At 41.0% G+C, this 18,713-nt stretch overlaps 1 protein-coding gene across 2 annotated transcripts in view; it reads right to left on the bottom strand.

Annotated features, from left to right (window-relative positions):
• adka (adenosine kinase a) overlaps window positions 1-18,713 on the bottom strand; it is a 56,003-nt gene that overhangs the window by 19,507 nt on the left and 17,783 nt on the right. The window contains exons 1-2 of one of the 2 annotated variants that reach the window (XM_029753367.1): window positions 10,139-10,269; window positions 8,552-8,626 (exon numbers count right to left, since the gene is read on the bottom strand). In XM_029753367.1, the coding sequence (XP_029609227.1) occupies window positions 8,552-8,626; window positions 10,139-10,152 (89 nt within the window). In that variant the 5' untranslated portion in view covers window positions 10,153-10,269. Of the gene's footprint in view, window positions 1-8,551; window positions 8,627-10,138; window positions 10,270-18,713 lie in introns of those variants that run through there. The other variant, XM_029753366.1, reaches the window with a different exon arrangement.

Here is an 18,713-nt window from a genome sequence, read left to right as displayed (position 1 = left end):
AAGCGTGTGCAAAGCTGTCATCAAGTCAAAGGGTGGCTACTTTGAAGAATCTAAAATATTACATGATTCCATTAGCGTTATTTCAAAGTTTGATGTCTTCGCTATTATTTCACAATGTAGAAAATAGTAAAAATAAAGAAAAGCCCTTGAATGAGTAGGTGTTCTACATTTTTGACTGGTAGTGTACATGTGACATCTCTGAGCCCATGCCAGCCAAGATGCCACTGATAGGACAGGGGTGAGGGAGGGGGGGATGAAGAGAGGGCGAGGAGTGGGGGAGAGTGGTGAGAAATGAGGCCAGGGAAATAGTTTGGCCCTGGCCTTTTGGAATGATTGGACGGTCAGCCCTACGTGTCAGTACAGGACACTTCCTTCCACGCACACTGTGGGGCACTGGGGCATGGTCTCAGTCAGGGTAGACTGGGTAAGTGGTAGCTAGCAACTGAGGCGGAGCAGGTAGCTTTTGTGGGCCGAAGGGTTCTTGTTCCAAACTTCCAGTTCAAGTCAGTTTCTGTTTATTCAGTTTTACAATATAGCATTTCCAAAACTGCCCCCCCCCCCCCCAAAAAAAGGTTTGTGTAACATGTAGGCTTACTGTTTCTAACATTTTGTTAACTAAGAAAATATATTTCAGAGAAGGGGCCACCTACTGCAGTTTGTGGCTTTGAGGATGGATCATCTGTTACCCTGACCTGCTCAGTGGCTGACCGTTGCCGCTTCCAACCACTCAGGTGCGTGTGGGTGTGGTGTCTGTCCAAAAGGTTGGGTATGAATATAAAAGACAGCAACAACATGCGGGAGGAAACGCAATAACCGCTGATTGCTGTGAATAGGGGAGACCAGGGCTGGTTGTCACAGTACTTAGTCTATTCCTCCCAATCTAGAGTGCTTTGTAGACAAATAATTGTAAGATATAAATGTGTGACTTCTTTGGAAGAGGTTATCTACCTGGTCAATTCATGTTAGCATCTCAAAACATTGAGATGAGGTGAATTCCTCTGTTTTTATAGGTGGTGGAAGTAAAGAAAATAGGCATGCCTTGGTATTTTCATTGTTTGAATTATGGGAGGCTATCCATGAACAATTATGTTTGCTTTTTTCAACAAAGGGAGAGCTATATTTCAAACCTATTTTCAAATTGCTAGGTCAAGCCATGTAGAATTATAGCATCATAGTTAGCCTTTATGCTTAATTCTGGATGGTTATATAAAAAGTTGTACTGACAAAGTATAAGCTGTTGAATAATAAATATTGTTTAAATCAAAATCAATTGCCTGGTTATTACCGGACTCTGTTGGCTACATTCATTTCAAGTGGACAGTGTGATAGGTAGGCTTAAACTACTACTCAAACTATCTTGTGGTATGTTTTGCATGTCAACAGTCAGGTTTTAAAGATATTGAATTTTTAAAGATATTGAAATTTTCAAGAAGCAAAGTTTCACTTGCCACATGATAATGCAAATTGTATCATCATGATGCAAAACGCAGTGAAAATTTAAATCCTATATCTGGAAAACTTGACTGCTGACATTCAAAACATTTTGGGACTGTATCAACAGTGGACTAATGAAAAAAATACCAAAAGATAGTAGAACCGCCAAGATGGTCAATCTGACCGTTTTCAATTTAGTAATTTCAATAACTTAATTTCAATAAAAACCTTTAACCTACCTGTCCCTGACTTTTCCCAATTTGTAAGTCGCTCTGGATAAGAGCGTCTGCTAAATGACTTAAATGTAAATGTAATGTGTATTTTACACTATAGGAGTACTTTGAGATAAATATCATAAAATACAATAACTTTAAGCATTTAATTCTCAAAAGAGCCATGACATGACCGTATGCATATATTGACCAGTAGAATAGCAGGGCCTAGACGAGTACCAATAGCAGCCAATGACATGTCTTTTGGATGTCAACATTCTAACAGTGTAATACATATATGCAATTGGAAAAATAATCATTTGGTTGAGTTTCTAAAAGGTCTTAGGTAACATTACAATCCGGAAACATTTATATTCGAAAGAACATAACTTTTTCATTATGTTACTGTATGTAAAAAAAAAAAAAAAAACGAATTTCAAGTGTCAAATACAATTTATTTGTAGAGTGCCTTTGTTACAACTATGAATGAAAAATAATATACGTTGGAACACAGTAAAAGCTCATTTTTATAACGACAAAACAAATAAAAATACTCAAACCAAGATGCACGGTCAGCAAGATATGCAGTCAATGAAGAAAATATCAGTAGCCTAAACATCAGTATAAGTGCCAAGTGTGGGTGTGAATAGTGAAAATCAGCACAAAAGTTATAATGGAATTATAATGAATTTAAGTGTCCATATGACAGCGGTCAAAATAGTATATTAGTGATTAGTTATATAATAGTTATTGGACAAATTATTTTTGCTTCGCTCATGCTTACAGTATGGTGTGCGTCTTCACACAACAGTTGGATCTCATTTAGGGGTAACAATCCCTTGTCCTAACAGTCGACAAAAATCTTTGTCACTTTCACTAGCAACACTTCCCACAAACAAGTCACTTTCAGCTGAAACGGGTGTCGCGGGTTCTGTTCCGAGTGCATCTGCCCACCTGGTAGTTTCTCTTCCCCGGGAGCTGTGTGCAATTTTGCTTGCGCAATGGCTCGCGTGGAATCTTTGCTGCTGCTGCCTTGGCCCTCATATGTCTCTCACGTAGCCCGTGTGCCAGATAAAGTCTCTCCTGCTCATGGTTTTGTTAAATTACTGCTTGAACACCACGTGTGCGTTGATAGCAGCCAAGTCAAGCAGGTTGTAGAACACAGCAACAAGCCAGAGGCAAGTTCCACCTTTCACCGAGTACAGCCATGCCATCTGATCCAAAACATCCACACCGACCTATGGAATAGAATAAAAAAGTGAGGATAATTTTCTCATAGGAAAAACAACAAGTGTGATACAGAAGAGCATGTGTATTATGTAATAGTGACATACCTTTGTTTGTTGTAGTGTGTAATAGTCTCCGGTTTTCACTTTGTTGTGTCCCGTTCAATGGCAACAGTCAACTGTCGGATGCATGGTGCTCAAGACTCAAATGTTATTTCTTGCCTTTGCATTGGTAGTGTGAGTGTTGGCTTGCCATTCTGAAGCACTGTTTGAATTTTTATTTATTTAACCTTTATTTAACTAGGTTGTGGAAAACTGTTACTGTGCAGTTGCCTTATTTTGCACTAAGGGAGGGAGCTCCCATCTCTTTTGTTCATGGTGCCGATCAGGCTTGTTTTCTTGCAAGCAACTTGTTCGCCAATGACAGTGCAGAAATTGTCCACGGTGACATTTCGCCCCTTGACAATGTAAGGTTCCACAAGCATCATCACCACGTTATCCAACACTCGCTCACCTGCTGCCCAATATGGATATTTTCCCAGATATGGAAAGCCGTTCAGCACGAATCAGAAGGATAATCAGAGATGTCATGATCCATTTCTTCCCCGCCATCAAAGTCATTTTCATTCAAATCTTGTAGTAACGCTAATGCAGCATGTCCATCCATTGGTCTTGGTCTTCTCATTGTAAATGACGCATGCTCTCACTGTGTAACCTACTCCAAGTAAGCCTAGAGTTAACTAATAAGACTGCTTGGATTTGGTGGACTGATAAAGGGTCAACTGTTTTGAGAATATAATTAGAAAATATTAATACAATAGAATGGCCCACCCTGTTCTTCATTCACAATTAGTGATTACATAATTGTATTCATCCATGCATGGCTGTGCCATGCAAATCTATGGCTGCGCCATGCCCTACCACAGTCAACACATATTTTACAGTAAATATATAATGGAATATAACAGAAAAATAAACTCCCAAATAGCTGTTGCTGATTGTCACCTGTACTCACATGGGCATGGAGCCATGGTTATTCTAGGAACAAGTTATGAAACAGAAAGACCATCAGCACAATTTGTAGAGTTGTTTGGCAAAAATAGGTTAATTAGAAACCTTGGAATCTTCTCTTTCTGATAGGGTATAGCAATCAAAACATCTGTCCTGCATCGACTTCTGTAGGAGGATATGGAAGAAGTGCTATTTGGTAAGCGCTGTTCCCTTCTTAGTCAATGCATGCTGCGCTGGTCATCAGTCTCTTCATTCTCAATTTGATAATATTGTCACCAGGGTTGGAAATTAACACCAGCAAAATGAGGGTAGATTTTGTAATTGACGGGTATGAATGTATATTTCACCAGCCACGTTGGCAGGTAGTCACACAGAGCGTTTGGGAACAATAAAATAAAATAAATCCAAAGCCCACGTTTAGAAAGAAGCAGGTCGAAATGACAAGAAAGGCCACTAAAGTGTGACTTTGTTCTCGTGTTTCTTGGCCAGTTAAATAATTTAGTTCACATGCTAGGTTGTTTTTCGATGTTAGTTTGAGTTTGTTGCAACTGTCTGCTGCTAGGAAGACATTGCAGTCTAAGTTTATTTATTGAATTTTTTTTAAATCACAGACCAGGGAGTATCCAAGTTACCATGGCAACAGCGCTTCCCTTAAAAGGCCAGGTGAAATTTTGTTTCTCGCCTTTTCTCCCCAATTTATCCCAGTTATCGAATTGGTAGTTACAGTCCTGTCTCATCGCTGCAACTCCCGTACGGACTCGAGAGAGGCGAAGGTCGAGAGCAGAGCGTCCTCCGAAACACAACCCAACCAAGCCACACTGCTTCTTGACACAATGCTTGCTTGAACGAGGTGACTACCTCATGCTCTAAACCCTCAGAGGTAGTAATAACACCTGTGGGAAGAGGGGCATTCTTCTTATCAAACCACATGACCGTTGTTTTGGAGGTGTTCAGAACAAGGTTATGGGTAGAGAAAGCTTGTTGGCTTTGTTGTAGAGCATTTAACACAAAATCCGGGAGGGGCCAGCCAAGTATAAGACTGTATCATCTGCAAATAAATGAATGAGAGAGCTTCCTACTGCCTGAACTGTTGTTGTTGATGTAAATTGAGAAGAGCGTGGGGCCTAGGATCGAGCCCTGGGGTACTACCTCGGTGACAGGTAGTGGCTGAGACAGCAGATTTTCTGACTTGATACACTGCACTCTTTGAGAGAGGTAGTTTGCAAACCACGCCAAAGATCCCTCAGAGACACCAATACTCCTTAGCCGGCCCACAAGAATGGAATGGTCTACCATATCAAAAGCTTTGGCCAAGTCAATAAAAATAGCAGCACAATATTGTTTAGAATCGAGGGCAATGGTGACATCATTGAGGGCCTTTAAGGTTGCAGTGACACATCCACAACCTGAGCGGAAACCAGATTGCATACCCAAGAGAATACTATAGACATCAAGAAAGTCAGTCAGTTGATTATTGACAAGTTTTTCCAACACTTTTGATAAATAAGGCAAAATAAAAATAGGCCTATAAGTTAGGATCAGCTTGATCTCCCCCTTTAAATAAAGGACAAACTGTGGCTGCCTTCCAAACAATGGGAACCTCCCCAGAAAGGAGAAACAGGTTACAAAAGGTTGGAGATAGGCTTTGCAATGATATGGGCAGCAACCTTAGAAAGAAGAAAGGGTCTTATCCATCTGAGGTCAAAGTTAGGTTTAAGGAGCTCCTTTAGCATGGATCACTTCCAAAAACTTTTATTCATGAACAGATAAACAGCTTAACACAGTGAAGTGTTGTATCCAGGCACTCTGCGTTGCGTCGTGCTTAAGAACAGCCCTTAGCCGTGGTATATTGACCATATACGGCACCCCCGTGGGCCTTATTGCTTAAATAAGCTGTATCACTCAGCATTTTGTTGCAGGGCAGGCACTTTCTTGATTATTGATGTTCAGTTGTAGAACTGTTTATTTGTTTTTATTATTGGATCTAAATTATTTATTTTGACATACATTGGTTAAAAGCTGCAATAAACAACTTTTTGGTTGACCCAACCAAATTTACATTGAAACATGTGTTATACAGTGCTTTTGAGAAAGTACTCACACCCCTTTACTTTTTCCACATTTTGTTGTGTTACAGCCTGAACTTAAAATGTATTAAATAAAAATGTTTTGTCACTGGAAGTATGTTTTTCTACATTTTTATAACTTAATGAAAAGCTGAAATGTCTTGAGTCAATAAGTATTCAACCCCTTTGTTATGCAAGCCTAAATACATTCAGGAGTCACATAAGTTGCATGGACTCACTGTGTGCAATAAGTGTTTAACATGATTTTTTTATGACTACCTCATCACTGTAACCCACACATACAGATAAGCAGTGAATTTCAAACACAGATTCAACCACAAAGAACAGGGAGGTTTTCCAATTCCTCGCAAATAAGGGAACCTATTGGTAGATGGTAAAAATAGAAAAAGCAGACATTGAATATCCCTTTCAGCATGGTGAAGTTATTAATTACACTTGGATGGTGTATCAATACACTCAGTCACTACAAAGATACAGGTGTCCTTCCTAACTCAGTTGCCAGAGAGGAAGGAAACTGCTCAGGGATTTCACCATGAGGCCAATGGTGACTTTAAAACAGTTAGAGTTTAATAGCTGTGATAGGAGAACACTGAGGATGGATCAACAACATTGTAGTTACTCCACAATAATAACCTAATTGACAGGCTGAAAAGAAGGAAGCCTGCACAGAATAGAAATACTACAAAACATGCATCCTGGTGCAAAAAGTCACTAAAGTAATACTGCAAAAAATGTGGCTTTTTTTCACTTTTTGTCCTATAGACAAGGAGTTGCATTGCATTTGCCCCAAACACATTACTGAGTACCACTCTCCATATTTTCAAAGATAGTGGTGGCCGCATCATGTTATAGGTATGCTTGTAATCGTTAAGGGCTGGGAAGTTTTTGTAGAATAAAAAAGAAACGGAATGGAGCTAAGCACAGGAAAGATCCTAGAGGAAAACCTGGTTCAGTCTGCTTTCTACCAGACTGGGAGATGAATTCACCATTCAGCAGGACAATAACCTAAAATACAAGGCCAAATCTACATTGGAGTTGCTTACCAAGAAGACAGTGAATGTTACCGTGTGGCTGAGTTAGTTTTTTAAATTGTATTTTTATTTTAGTTAACTAGTCAGTTAAGAACACATTTTTAATTTACAATGACGGCCAACCCCGGCCAAACCTGGACGACGCTGGGCCAATTGTGCACCATCCTATGGGACTCCCAATCACAGCCGGATGTGATACAGACTAGATTCGAACCAGGGACTGAAGTGACGCGTCTTGCACTGAGATAGAGTGCCTTAGATCGCCACTTGGGAGCTTTAACTTAAATCTGCTTGAAAATCTATGGAAAGACTTGAAAATGGTTCTCTAATAATGATCAACAACCAATTTCAACCAAGCTCAGCCTTCAACACCATAGTGCCCTCAAAGCTCATCAATAAGCTAAGGACCCTTGGACTAAACACCTCCCTTTGCAACTGGATCCTGGACTTCCTGACGGGCCGCCCACAGGTGATAAGGGCAGGTAACAGCACATCCGCCACGCTGATTCTCAACACAGGGGCCCCTCAGGGGTGCATGCTCAGTCCCTTCCTGTACTCCCTGTTCACTTATGACTGCATGGCCAGGCACGACTCCAACGCCATCATTAAATTTGCAGATGACACAACAGTGGTAGGCCTGATCACCGACAACAACGAGACAGCCTATAGGGAGGTCAGAGACTTGGCCGTGTGGTGCCAGGACAACAACCTCTCCCTCAACGTGATCCAGAAAAAGGAGATGATATCGACTACAGGAAAAAGAGGGCCGAGCATCGACGGGGCTGCAGTGGAGCAGGTTGAGAGCTTCAAGTTCCTTGGTGTCCACATCACCAACAAACTAACATGGTCCAAGCACACCAAGACAGTCGTGAAGAGGGCGTGACAAAACCTATTCCCCCTCAGGAGACTGAGAAGATTTGGCATGGGTCCTCATATCCTTAAAAGGTTCTACAGCTGCACCATCGAGAGCATTCTGACTGGTTGCATCACTGCCTGGTACGGCAAATCCTCGGCCTCCGACCGCAAGGCACTACAGAGGGTAGTGCGAACGACCCAGTATATCACTGGGGCCAAGATTCCATCCAGGACCTCTATACCACGCGGTGTCAGAGGAAGGCCCTAAAAATTGTCAAAGACTCCAGCCACCCTAGTAATAGACTGTTCTCTCTACTACCGCACGGCAAGCGGTACCGGAGCGCCAAGTCTAGGTCCAAGAGGCTTCTAAACTGCTTCTACCCCCAAGCCATAAGACTCCTGAACATCTAGTCAACTGGCTACCCAAACTATTTGCAATGCCCCCTCCCCCCCTCTTTACGCCACTGCTGGTCTCTTTTGTCATCTATGTATAGTCCCTTTAATAACTCTACCTACATGTACATACTACCGCAACTAACTGTGCACTTGTGTAGTGCACATCAGAGTGCAGATGGTGTTCACACCTGCTCAAATGAACCAAACATAGGGGGTAAACGCACCAGAGTAAAAAACAAAACAAAAGTCCTAACAAACTAGGTGTGAAAGCCACCTACGCCCCTTCCCCAGCGACTCACTTCTCCAGGAAGTCCTTGTCCACGACGGCTGAGATGTCCAGCAGGGGGTTCCCCATCCCGAACAGAGAATTAGGGCTGTAAAACACACACACACACACACACACACACACACACACACACACTATTATCAGTCACAACATTAGTTTTGTATTGTTACAAACCATCAGAAAATGTCATATGCATATGGTGGAATAACATAGTCTATGCGTTCCATTGACCATCCATAAGTGTACCATTCACGCAACGGCAGAATTATAGGTAGGCCTAAACAGTCTAACGTCAATAGGTGAGAATATGGACTGAACACAGATAGTGTTAACACAGATGTGATAGAAGCCCTATATTCATTCATGCATCATCACATGACATATTTCACGAAAAGGCAGCATCGAGGATAGCAGTGTGTGTGTGCACACACGCGTGTGTGTCTTCCAGGGATGAGTTGAACACAAAGCTTGATTCTGTAACAGTTGTAGAGTCTTGTGACAAGCGTTATCCCAAACATGTTTCTAAACCAACATCTCTGCTTACCCACCTCTCCTCCCCCTCTGAGACCCAATAGTAAAACAGAAGACTGAACAAACAGACCTGCCTGCATGTGTGTGAGAGTGTCAGGGAGTTTCAGCTATGGGTCTAAAGACTGACACCACTGAGGGACAGTGCCAGAGTGATAAGCATATTAAATCAGGCTTCAGTTCACACACACGCCTTAGGTTTAATATTCAACCTTAAGAAAAACGGACAGGCTGTGCAGGGTCAACCTTGTTGAACTCTCTCTCGCTACTGTACATCTGGGGTGTATTCATTAGTGCACACTGCACACCGTAGCGAAACGAAAATAAGTGTTTCTTGATGGACAAGTTCAAGTTATTCCCTTCCCGTTTCAGCCGTTTGCTTCCTGCACAACCTTGTAGAAGTATGAAAATGTATCAGGTAACAATAACGTAAATTCCTGCACCAAAGCCTGCTACCTTATCCTCCAACGGAGACATTTCTTTATAAGTGCCTAAATTTCCTTTCATCTACTGTACTTAATTGTTTTGCATACATGTTTATAAATGATGTATGTATAATAACTGATACTAATATATACTATAGAGGATTAAATGTATTATATATGATGCCAACGGAAATATGTACAATGTTTGATTATGATTGTTTTGTAGTGTCTCAAAACTCTTTTTGAGTGGTCCACAATGTAGTTTTAATAAATCTGTATTTTGTATTCTCAAATTGTATCAGCGTGCAGTGACACTTTAATAAAAATGTAACTTACTATAGTCTTCATTAATACACTATGTTAATAGGCCTCAAGGGAGTTGGCCCGTTCTTAATAAAATAATTATCAGTGTTTCATTGACACCCCACCCTTAATACACACAGGTTCCTACTGAACAAGCGCTCCATCTGCTCGCTTAAGATTAGAGTGGTGAGCCAATTTCCCTACCACCAGACCAGCTACACCATCATTTCAGCATCCTACCATCCACTACATAGATAGACGAATACCTCAGCATTGAACCATGTACTTTACAGACTATATAGCACAATGCACATCAGGTCCTCTCCCTAGTCTAGTGTCCTTACCTTGCTGCTGGCATGGTGTGCGTCTTTTTGTCTCAGTAACAGTTTCACTCTGTAATAGACCTGTTGGCCGCCTCAGACAAACCAGCCAAAAAGGACTCTTCGTTCCCAAACCTCGGGTTTAAATCTCTCTTGATGAATCGCTTGAATCGATTTTTTTCTGAAAGCCTGCCCCCTCCTTTCGAGCTGGTCTGATAGGCTACGCGAGAAGAGGGAGTGACAAAGTACTGCTGTCTGGATCTGTGATTGGTGAGTTTCACTATTTTGTCTCCCGGGCGTTCATTATTCTAGCGTAATGTGTGTGACAAAATGTGCAGAGATCATATTCAGACACGTTCGCGATAGAATAAAATCCAGACCGAGTATCAGAATAGCTAATGTTAGCTGGATAAATTAGAGGGAGATGTACAAGTCTTTAGAAAATAGCGTATAATAATGATGCAATGATTCAATTGTGAAAACGCGGGAGGCATGCATACATGCATGCATTTAATAAATAACGTTCAAGTCGTTATCAGAGCAACTCAGAAAACACATTCTGTAAATTATAATTAGCTGACGTTAGCGAACCTAGACGACGAGCTAGCGGAGTGGGTAGTTCCCCGTGACACGACAGTGACATTGAAATTATGCTGAGGAAAGCGCTACTCCGCCTCAGACTAAACATTAGTTTCGTCGGTGCTTCAAGGACTTTGAGTCACATACAGACCGAGATTTGGGTGGCAGTGTATTGAGCCCCTACCTCTGACCCCTAACCTACTATGAACGCAGAGAACTTCACACGCTAACTACACCGGCCACGCGCGTGCGCATTTTGATTTTGTCCATCCACACCAACTATATTAATTTGGGGACAGGTAGAAACATTCATGGACATTTAGCAGTAGTGTAAAGTACTTAAGTCGTTTTTTTTTTGGGGGGGGGGGTATCTGTACTTTACTTTTCATCTTTTTTACTACTATACATTCCTTAAGAAAATATTGTACTTTTTACTCCATACATTTTCCCATTCCATCTTGTGAATTGAAATAATGAGAAATGAAATTGATTTTGGTTGCATACACCACTGGTTATTTTACTAAGATTTCTGAAGTCAAAAAGCTACTACTACTAGCTAGCTACATTGACTAGCTAGGTTCACAATGTAAACAAATGCAACTTGTGCAATTAGAGGATAATTTAGTACAACCACTTGCAACAATTGAATGAGTACTTGCAGAAAACTGGACCAAATCTATTGTACTTACACATAATAGATTAATTTGGTAGAGTACAGTAGGGGAAAATATAATAAAGATGCTCTTCCCCTCTGCTCCTCTCCCAAAACAACGCACTCTGTGTAGGAGGTAGAACTTCAAGCAACAGCTTACATGCTGACCAAACCACACGTCCGCCATCATGTGCAAGTTGATTTTGTTCACCCACACCAGAAACGACCAGGACACGCAGGTTGAAATATCAAAACAAACTCAGAACCAATTATATTAATTTGGGGACAGGTCAAAAAGCATTAAACATTTGTGGCAATTTCGCTAGCTAGCTTGCTGTTGCTAGCTAATTTGTCCTGGTATATAAACATTAGGTTATTTTACCTGAATTGCACAAGGTCCTCTACTCTAACAATCCACAGATTAAAACGGTAAACCGAATTTGTTTCTCCTCATCTCTCCTCCTTCCTTCAGGCTTCTTTTTCTTCTTTGGACTTTATATGGCGGTTTGCAACCAACTTTACAGCATTACTACAACCAACCGGTGTGGTCTTAAATTCATCTTTCAATCACCCATGTGGGTATATGCTCCTAAAAACCAATGAGGAGATGGGAGAGGCCGGACGAGCGTCACAAATAGAACCAATTTCTATTGAGACGCGCACGAGCAGTGTGGGTGCAATGATTGAATAACATGTATGTGCACATTTATTTTGCAACGCGAGCAGTGTGGTCAGCATGTTATAGTGGTGTAGTGTAAAGGGTTTATCAGAGTCCAAAACGTGTATGTACAGCAGTGTTCTAGACTATTGGTCAGTTGGCTTTCATACTTTCGATTCTCAGCACAGCTCAAGTAATTTCTCCAACTGTCAACACATTCAAATGAATAGAAGATGCATTGGTTGGGAATTGTGGGGATGTGTGTGTTCAGGCTGTGTCCCCCCCGCAGATGGAGCCGTGTAGCTATGTCACAATGGGACGCAGGACTATTTCATCCTAGTGTCTGTGGACTATGATTTACTCTTAAGTCTGCACCAACAGTAAGCACAAAGAGCAGGCTTTATACATTGGAACACACTGCGAACTCACCTATATATAATGTCAGTGGTGTAGTAGAGGGTAGGCCTATACGCAGGTACAGTGCATTCGGAAGGCATTCAGACCCCTTGACTTTTTGCACATTTTGTTACGTTACAGTGTTATTCTAAAATAGATTCAATATTTTTTTCCATCAATCTACACACAATACCCCAAGACAAAGCGAAAACAGAAATACCTTATTTATTTACATAGGTATTCAGACCCTTTGCTATGAGACTTGAAATTGAGCTCCGGTGCATCCTGTTTCCATTGATCACCCTTGAGATGTTTCTACAACTTCGAGTCCACCTGTGGTAAATTCAATTGATTGGACATGACTTGGAAGGCACACACCTGTCTATATAAGGTCCCACAGTTGACAGTGCATATCAGAGCAAAAACCAAGCCATGAGGTCGGAGGAATTGTCCGTAGAGCTAAGAGACGGGATTGTGTCGAGGCACAGATCTGGGGAAGGGTATCAACAAATGTCGGCAGCATTGAAGGTCCCCAAGAACACAGTGGCCTCCAATTTTAAATGGAAGAAGTTTGGAACCACCAACTCTTCCGAGAGCTGGCCTCCCGGCCAAACTGAGTAATCGGGGGTGAAAGGCCTTGGTCAGGGAGGTGACCAAGAACCTAATGGTCACTCTGTCAGAGCTCCTGAGTTCCTCTGTGGAGATGGGAGAACCTTCCAGAAGGACAACCATCTCTGCAGCACTCCACCAATCAGGCCTTTATGGTAGAGTGGCCAGACTGACGCCACTCCTCAGTAAAAGGCATAACAGCCTGCTTGGAGTTTACCAAAAGGCACCTAAAAGACTCTCAGACCATGAGAAACAAGATTCTGTGGTCTGATGAAACCGAGATTGAATTCTTTGGCCAGAATGCCAAGCGCCATGTCTGGAGGAAACCTGGCGCTAGTCAGGTTGAGGGAAAAATGAATGGAGCAAAGTACAGAGAGATCCTTGATAAAAACCTGCTCCAGAGGGTTCAGGAACTCAGACTGGGGCGAAGGTTCACCTTCTAACAGAACAACGACACTAAGCACACAGCCAAGACAATGCAGGAGTGGCTTCGGGACAAGTCTCTGGATGCCCGCGAGTGGCACAGCCAGAACCCGGACTTGAACCCAATCGAACATCTCTGGAGAGATCTGAAAATAGCTGTGCAGTGACACTCCCCATCCAACCTGACAGAGCTTGATATGATGATCTGTAGAGAAGAATGGAAGAAACTCCACAAATACAGGTGTGCCAAAGCTTGTAGCGTCATACCCAAGACTTGAGGCTGTAATCGCTGCCAAATATGCTTCAACAAAGTACTGAGCAAAGGGTCTGAAAACGTATGTAAATGTAATCAATTTATTTTTAATAAATCTGCAAAAATGTCTAAACCTGCTTTTGCTTTGTAATGATGGGGGTATTGTGTGTAGATTGATGAAGGAAAAAAACAACTTCTTTGGGGTAGGGGGCAGTATTTTCACGTCCGGATGAAAAGCGTGCCCAGAGTAAACTGCCTGCTACTCAGGCCCAAAAGCTAGAATATACATATAATTAGCGCTTCCTGTTTGGAATCTTCTCAGGTTTTGGCCTGCCAAATGAGTTCTGTTATACTCACAGACACCATTCAAACAGTTTTAGAAACTTTAGGGTGTTTTCTATCCAAATCAAACAATTATATGCATATTCTAGTTACTGGGCAGGAGTAGTAACCAGATTAAATTGGGTACGTTTTTTATCTGGCCGTGCAAATACTGCCCCCTAGCCCCAACAGGTTAACCTCTATGGGACCGGCGGGACGAATTCGTCCCACCTACGTAACAGCCAGTTGAATCCTGTGGCGCGATTTTTAAAACGTTTGAAATGCTATTACTTCAATTTCTCAAACATATGACTATTTTACAGCTATTTAAAGACAAGACTCTCGTTAATCTAACCACACTGTCCGATTTCAAAAAGGCTTTACAACGAAAGCAAAACATTAGATTATGTCAGCAGAGTACCCAGCCAGAAATAATCAGACACCCATTTTTCAAGCTAGCATATAATGTCACAAAAACCCAAACCACAGCTAAATGCAGCACTAACCTTTGATGATCTTCATCAGATGACACACCTAGGACATTATGTTATACAATACATGCCTGTTCAATCAAGTTCATATTTATATCAAAAACCAGCTTTTTACATTAGCATGTGACGTTCAGAAAAAGCATACCCCCCGCAAACTTCCGGGGAATTTACTAACAATTTACTAAATTACTCACGATAAACGTTCACAAAAAGCATAACAATTATTTTAAGAATTATAGATACATTACTCCTCTATGCACTCGATATGTCTGATTTTAAAATAGCTTTTCAGATGAAGCACATTTTGCAATATTCTAAGTACATAGCCCAGCCATCACGGGCTAGCTATTTAGACACCCACCCAGTTTAGCCTTCACCAAAATCACATTTCCTATAAGAAAAATGGTCTTACCTTTCCTGTTCTTCGTCAGAATGCACTCCCAGGACTTCTACTTCAATAACAAATGTAGGTTTGGTCCCAAATAATCCATCGTTATGTTCCATCAGCGACGTTTTGTTCGTGCGTTCTAGACACTATCAGAATGGTAAATCACAGTCGTGCGCATGGCGCAGAACGTGACAAAAAAAATCTAAATATTCCATTACCGTACTTCGAAGCATGTCAACCGCTGTTTAAAATCAATTTTTATGCCATTATTCTCGTAAAAAAGCGATAATATTCCGACCGGGAATCTGCAATTAGCTAAACAGCCGAAGGAAAATACTGCACGGGGTCGAATCGGGCACGCGCCTAATTCCATTGTCCTCTGATGGGCCACTTGGAAAAGGCGATTCTGTGTTTCAGCCTGAGGCTGCCTCGTCATCGTTCAGGTTTTTCCCGGGTTCTGAGAGCCTATTGGAGCCCTAGGAATTGTCACGTTACAGCTAAGATCCTGACTCTTCAATAAACAAGAACAACAACACCTTGTCAGACAGGGTACTTCCTGCATGAAACCTTCTCAGGTTTTTGCCTGCCATAGGAGTTCTGTTATACTCACAGACACCATTCAAACAGTTTTAGAAACTTTAGGGTGTTTTCTATCCAAACCTGAACAATAATATGCATATTCTAGTTTCTGAGTTGATGTAGGAGGCAGTTAAAAATGGGCACATATTTTTTCCAAAATTCTCAATACTGCCCCCTAGCCCGTAGAGGTTAATTATGCCCGCAGCCGTGAGAGCGAGCCGAGTTCCTTTTCAATTCTGAAGACAAAGGAATTGTTCGGTTGGAATATTATTGAAGATTTATGATAAAAACATCCTAAAGATTGATTCTATACATCGTTTGACATGTTTCTACAAACTGTAATGCAACTTTTTTTACTATTCATCTGGACTTAGTGCATGCGCCTTCTGCATTTGGAATAGTGAACTGAACACGCAAACAAAAAGGAGGTATTTGGACATAAATATGGACTTTATCGAAACAAAACTAACATCAAAGGTAAGTGAATATTTATAATGCTATTTCTGACTTCATGGCGGGTATCTGTATGGCTTGTTTTGGTGACTGAGCACTGTACTCACATTATTGCAAGGTGTGCTTTCGCCGTAAAGCTTTTTTGAAATCTGACATAGCAGTTGCATTAAGGAGACGTTTATCTTTAATTCTATGCATAAGTTGTATATTTTATCAATGTTTATGATGAGTATTTCTGTAAATTGATGTGCTCATTCACCGGGAGTTTTGGAGGCAAAACATTTCTGAACATTACACGCCAATGTAAAATGTTTTTTTTTGATATAAATATGAACTTTATTGAGCAAAACATACATGCATTGCGTAACATTGAGTCCTGGGAGTGTCATCTGAAGAAGATCGTCAAAGGTTAGTGATTAATTTGAGCTGTTTCTGGTTTTTGTGACGCCTCTCCTTGCTTGGAAAATGGCTGTGTGGTTTTTCTTGTTTTGGTGCTGTCCTAACAAAATCTAATGGTATGCTTTCGCCGTAAAGCCTTTTTGAAAATCGGACACTGTGGTTAGATTAAAACCTGTTTGGGATAGGGGGCAGTATTTTCACGGCCGGATAAAAAACGTACCCGATTTAATCTGGTTACTACTCCTGCCCAGAAACTAGAATATGCATATAATTTGTAGATTTGGATAGAAAACACTCTAAAGTTTCTAAAACTGTTTGAATGGTGTCTGTGTATAACAGAACTCATATGGCAGGCCAAAACCTGAGAAGATTCCATACAGGAAGTGCCCTGTCTGACAATTTGTTCTCCTTCTGTGGCCTCTCTATCGAAAATACAGCATCTCTGCTGTAACGTGACATTTTCTAAGGCTTCCATTGGCTCTCAGAAGGTGCCAGAAAGTGGAATGACGTCTCTGCAGTCTCTGGGCGAAAAACAGCAAGAGTTTTTGTGAGTGGTCAGGCAGGGAACAATGACAATGGAGATGCGCGTCCACGAGACGACTCCATGTTTTTCTTTCAGTCTTTGAATAAATACAACGTCGCCCGGTTGGAATATTATCGCTATTTTACGAGAAAATTAGCTTTTAACCTGTTGGGGCTAGGGGGCAGTATTTGCACGGCCGGATAAAAAACGTACCCAATTTAATCTGGTTACTACTCCTGCCCAGTAACTAGAATATGCATATAATTATTGGCTTTGGATAGAAAACACCCTAAAGTTTCTAAAACTGTTTGAATGGTGTCTGTGAGTATAACAGAACTCATTTGGCAGGCCTAAACCTGAGAAGATTCCTTACAGGAAGTGGCCTGTCTGACCATTTCTTGCCCTCCTTGATCATCTCTAACAAAAACGGGATCTCTGGCATGACGTGACACTTCCTACGGCTCCCATAGGCTCTCAGAACCCGGGAAAAAGCAGAACGACGTAATTCAAGGCCCAGGCTGAAACACACTAGCGCGTTTGGCAAGTGCTCTATCAGAGGGCCATTAGACTGAGGCTCGTGCATGAGGGGATAGCATGCTTTTACTTTCACTCTCTTTGTAATAAAAAACGATTTCCCGGTCTGAATATTATCGCTTTTTTGCGAGAAAAATGGCATAAAAATTTATTTTAAACAGCGGTTGACATGCTTCGAAGTACGGTAATGGAATATTTAGAATTTTTTGGTCACGAAATGCGTCGTGCTTGTAACCCTTATTTACCCTTTCGGATAGTGTCTTGAACGCACGAACAAAACGCCGCTATTTGGATATAACAATGGATTATTTGGGACCAAACCAACATTTGTTATTGAAGTAGAAGTCCTGGGAGTGCATTCTGACGAAGACAGCAAAGGTAATGACATTTTTCTTATAGTAAATCTGACTTTGGTCAGGGCTAAACTTGCTGGGTGTCTAAATAGCTAGCCCTGTGATGCCGGGCTATCTACTTAGAATATTGCAAAATGTGCTTTCACCGAAAAGCTATTTTAAAATCGGACATATCGAGTGCATAGAGGAGTTCTGTATCTATAATTCTTAAAATAATTGTTGTGTTTTTTGTGAACGTTTATCGTGAGTAATTTAGTAAATTCACCGGAAGTGTTCGGTGGGAATGCTAGTCACATGCTAGTCACCTGCTAATGTAAAAAGCTGTTTTTTGATATAAATATGAACTTGATTGAACAGACATGCATGTATTGTATAACATAATGTCCTAAGATTGTCATCTGATGAAGATCATCAAAAGTTAGTGCTGCATTTAGCTGTGGTTTGGGTTTATGTGACATTATATGCTAGCTTGAAAAATGGGTGTCTGATTATTTATGGCTGGGTACTCTGCTGACATAATCTAATGTTTTGCTTTCGTTGTAAAGCCTTTTTGAAATCGGACAGTGTGGTTAGATTAGATTAAGGAGAGTCTTGTCTTTAAAATGGTGTAAAATAGTCATATGTTTGAGAAATTGAAGTAATAGCATGCACCTAAACAATACCATGGTATTGCGTCATTTATACCATGGTATTGTTTAGGTGCATGGCAGTACTATCATTCTTCAAAGATGTGGATCATGGAAATACTATGGTTTTAACCTGCACTATACATTCTACTATGGTACCTCAGAATTATGATAAATTGTACCAAAAAAATACGGTACCGTCTTTATTAATTGTGCGTTACCATGGAACAATGCCAGTATAAAGCATTAAATAAGTCCACCAAGGTCAAAATAGGTTGGATGGTATTATGATACATTTATATTTTTGGTAAGCTGTCATTGTAAATAAGAATTTGTTCTTAACTGACGTGCCTAGTTAAATA

Source organism: Salmo trutta, chromosome 5 (genome assembly GCF_901001165.1).
Source record: "Salmo trutta chromosome 5, fSalTru1.1, whole genome shotgun sequence".
Lineage (NCBI taxonomy): Eukaryota > Metazoa > Chordata > Actinopteri > Salmoniformes > Salmonidae > Salmo > Salmo trutta.
This window is presented reverse-complemented; position numbering and strand designations above follow the sequence as displayed.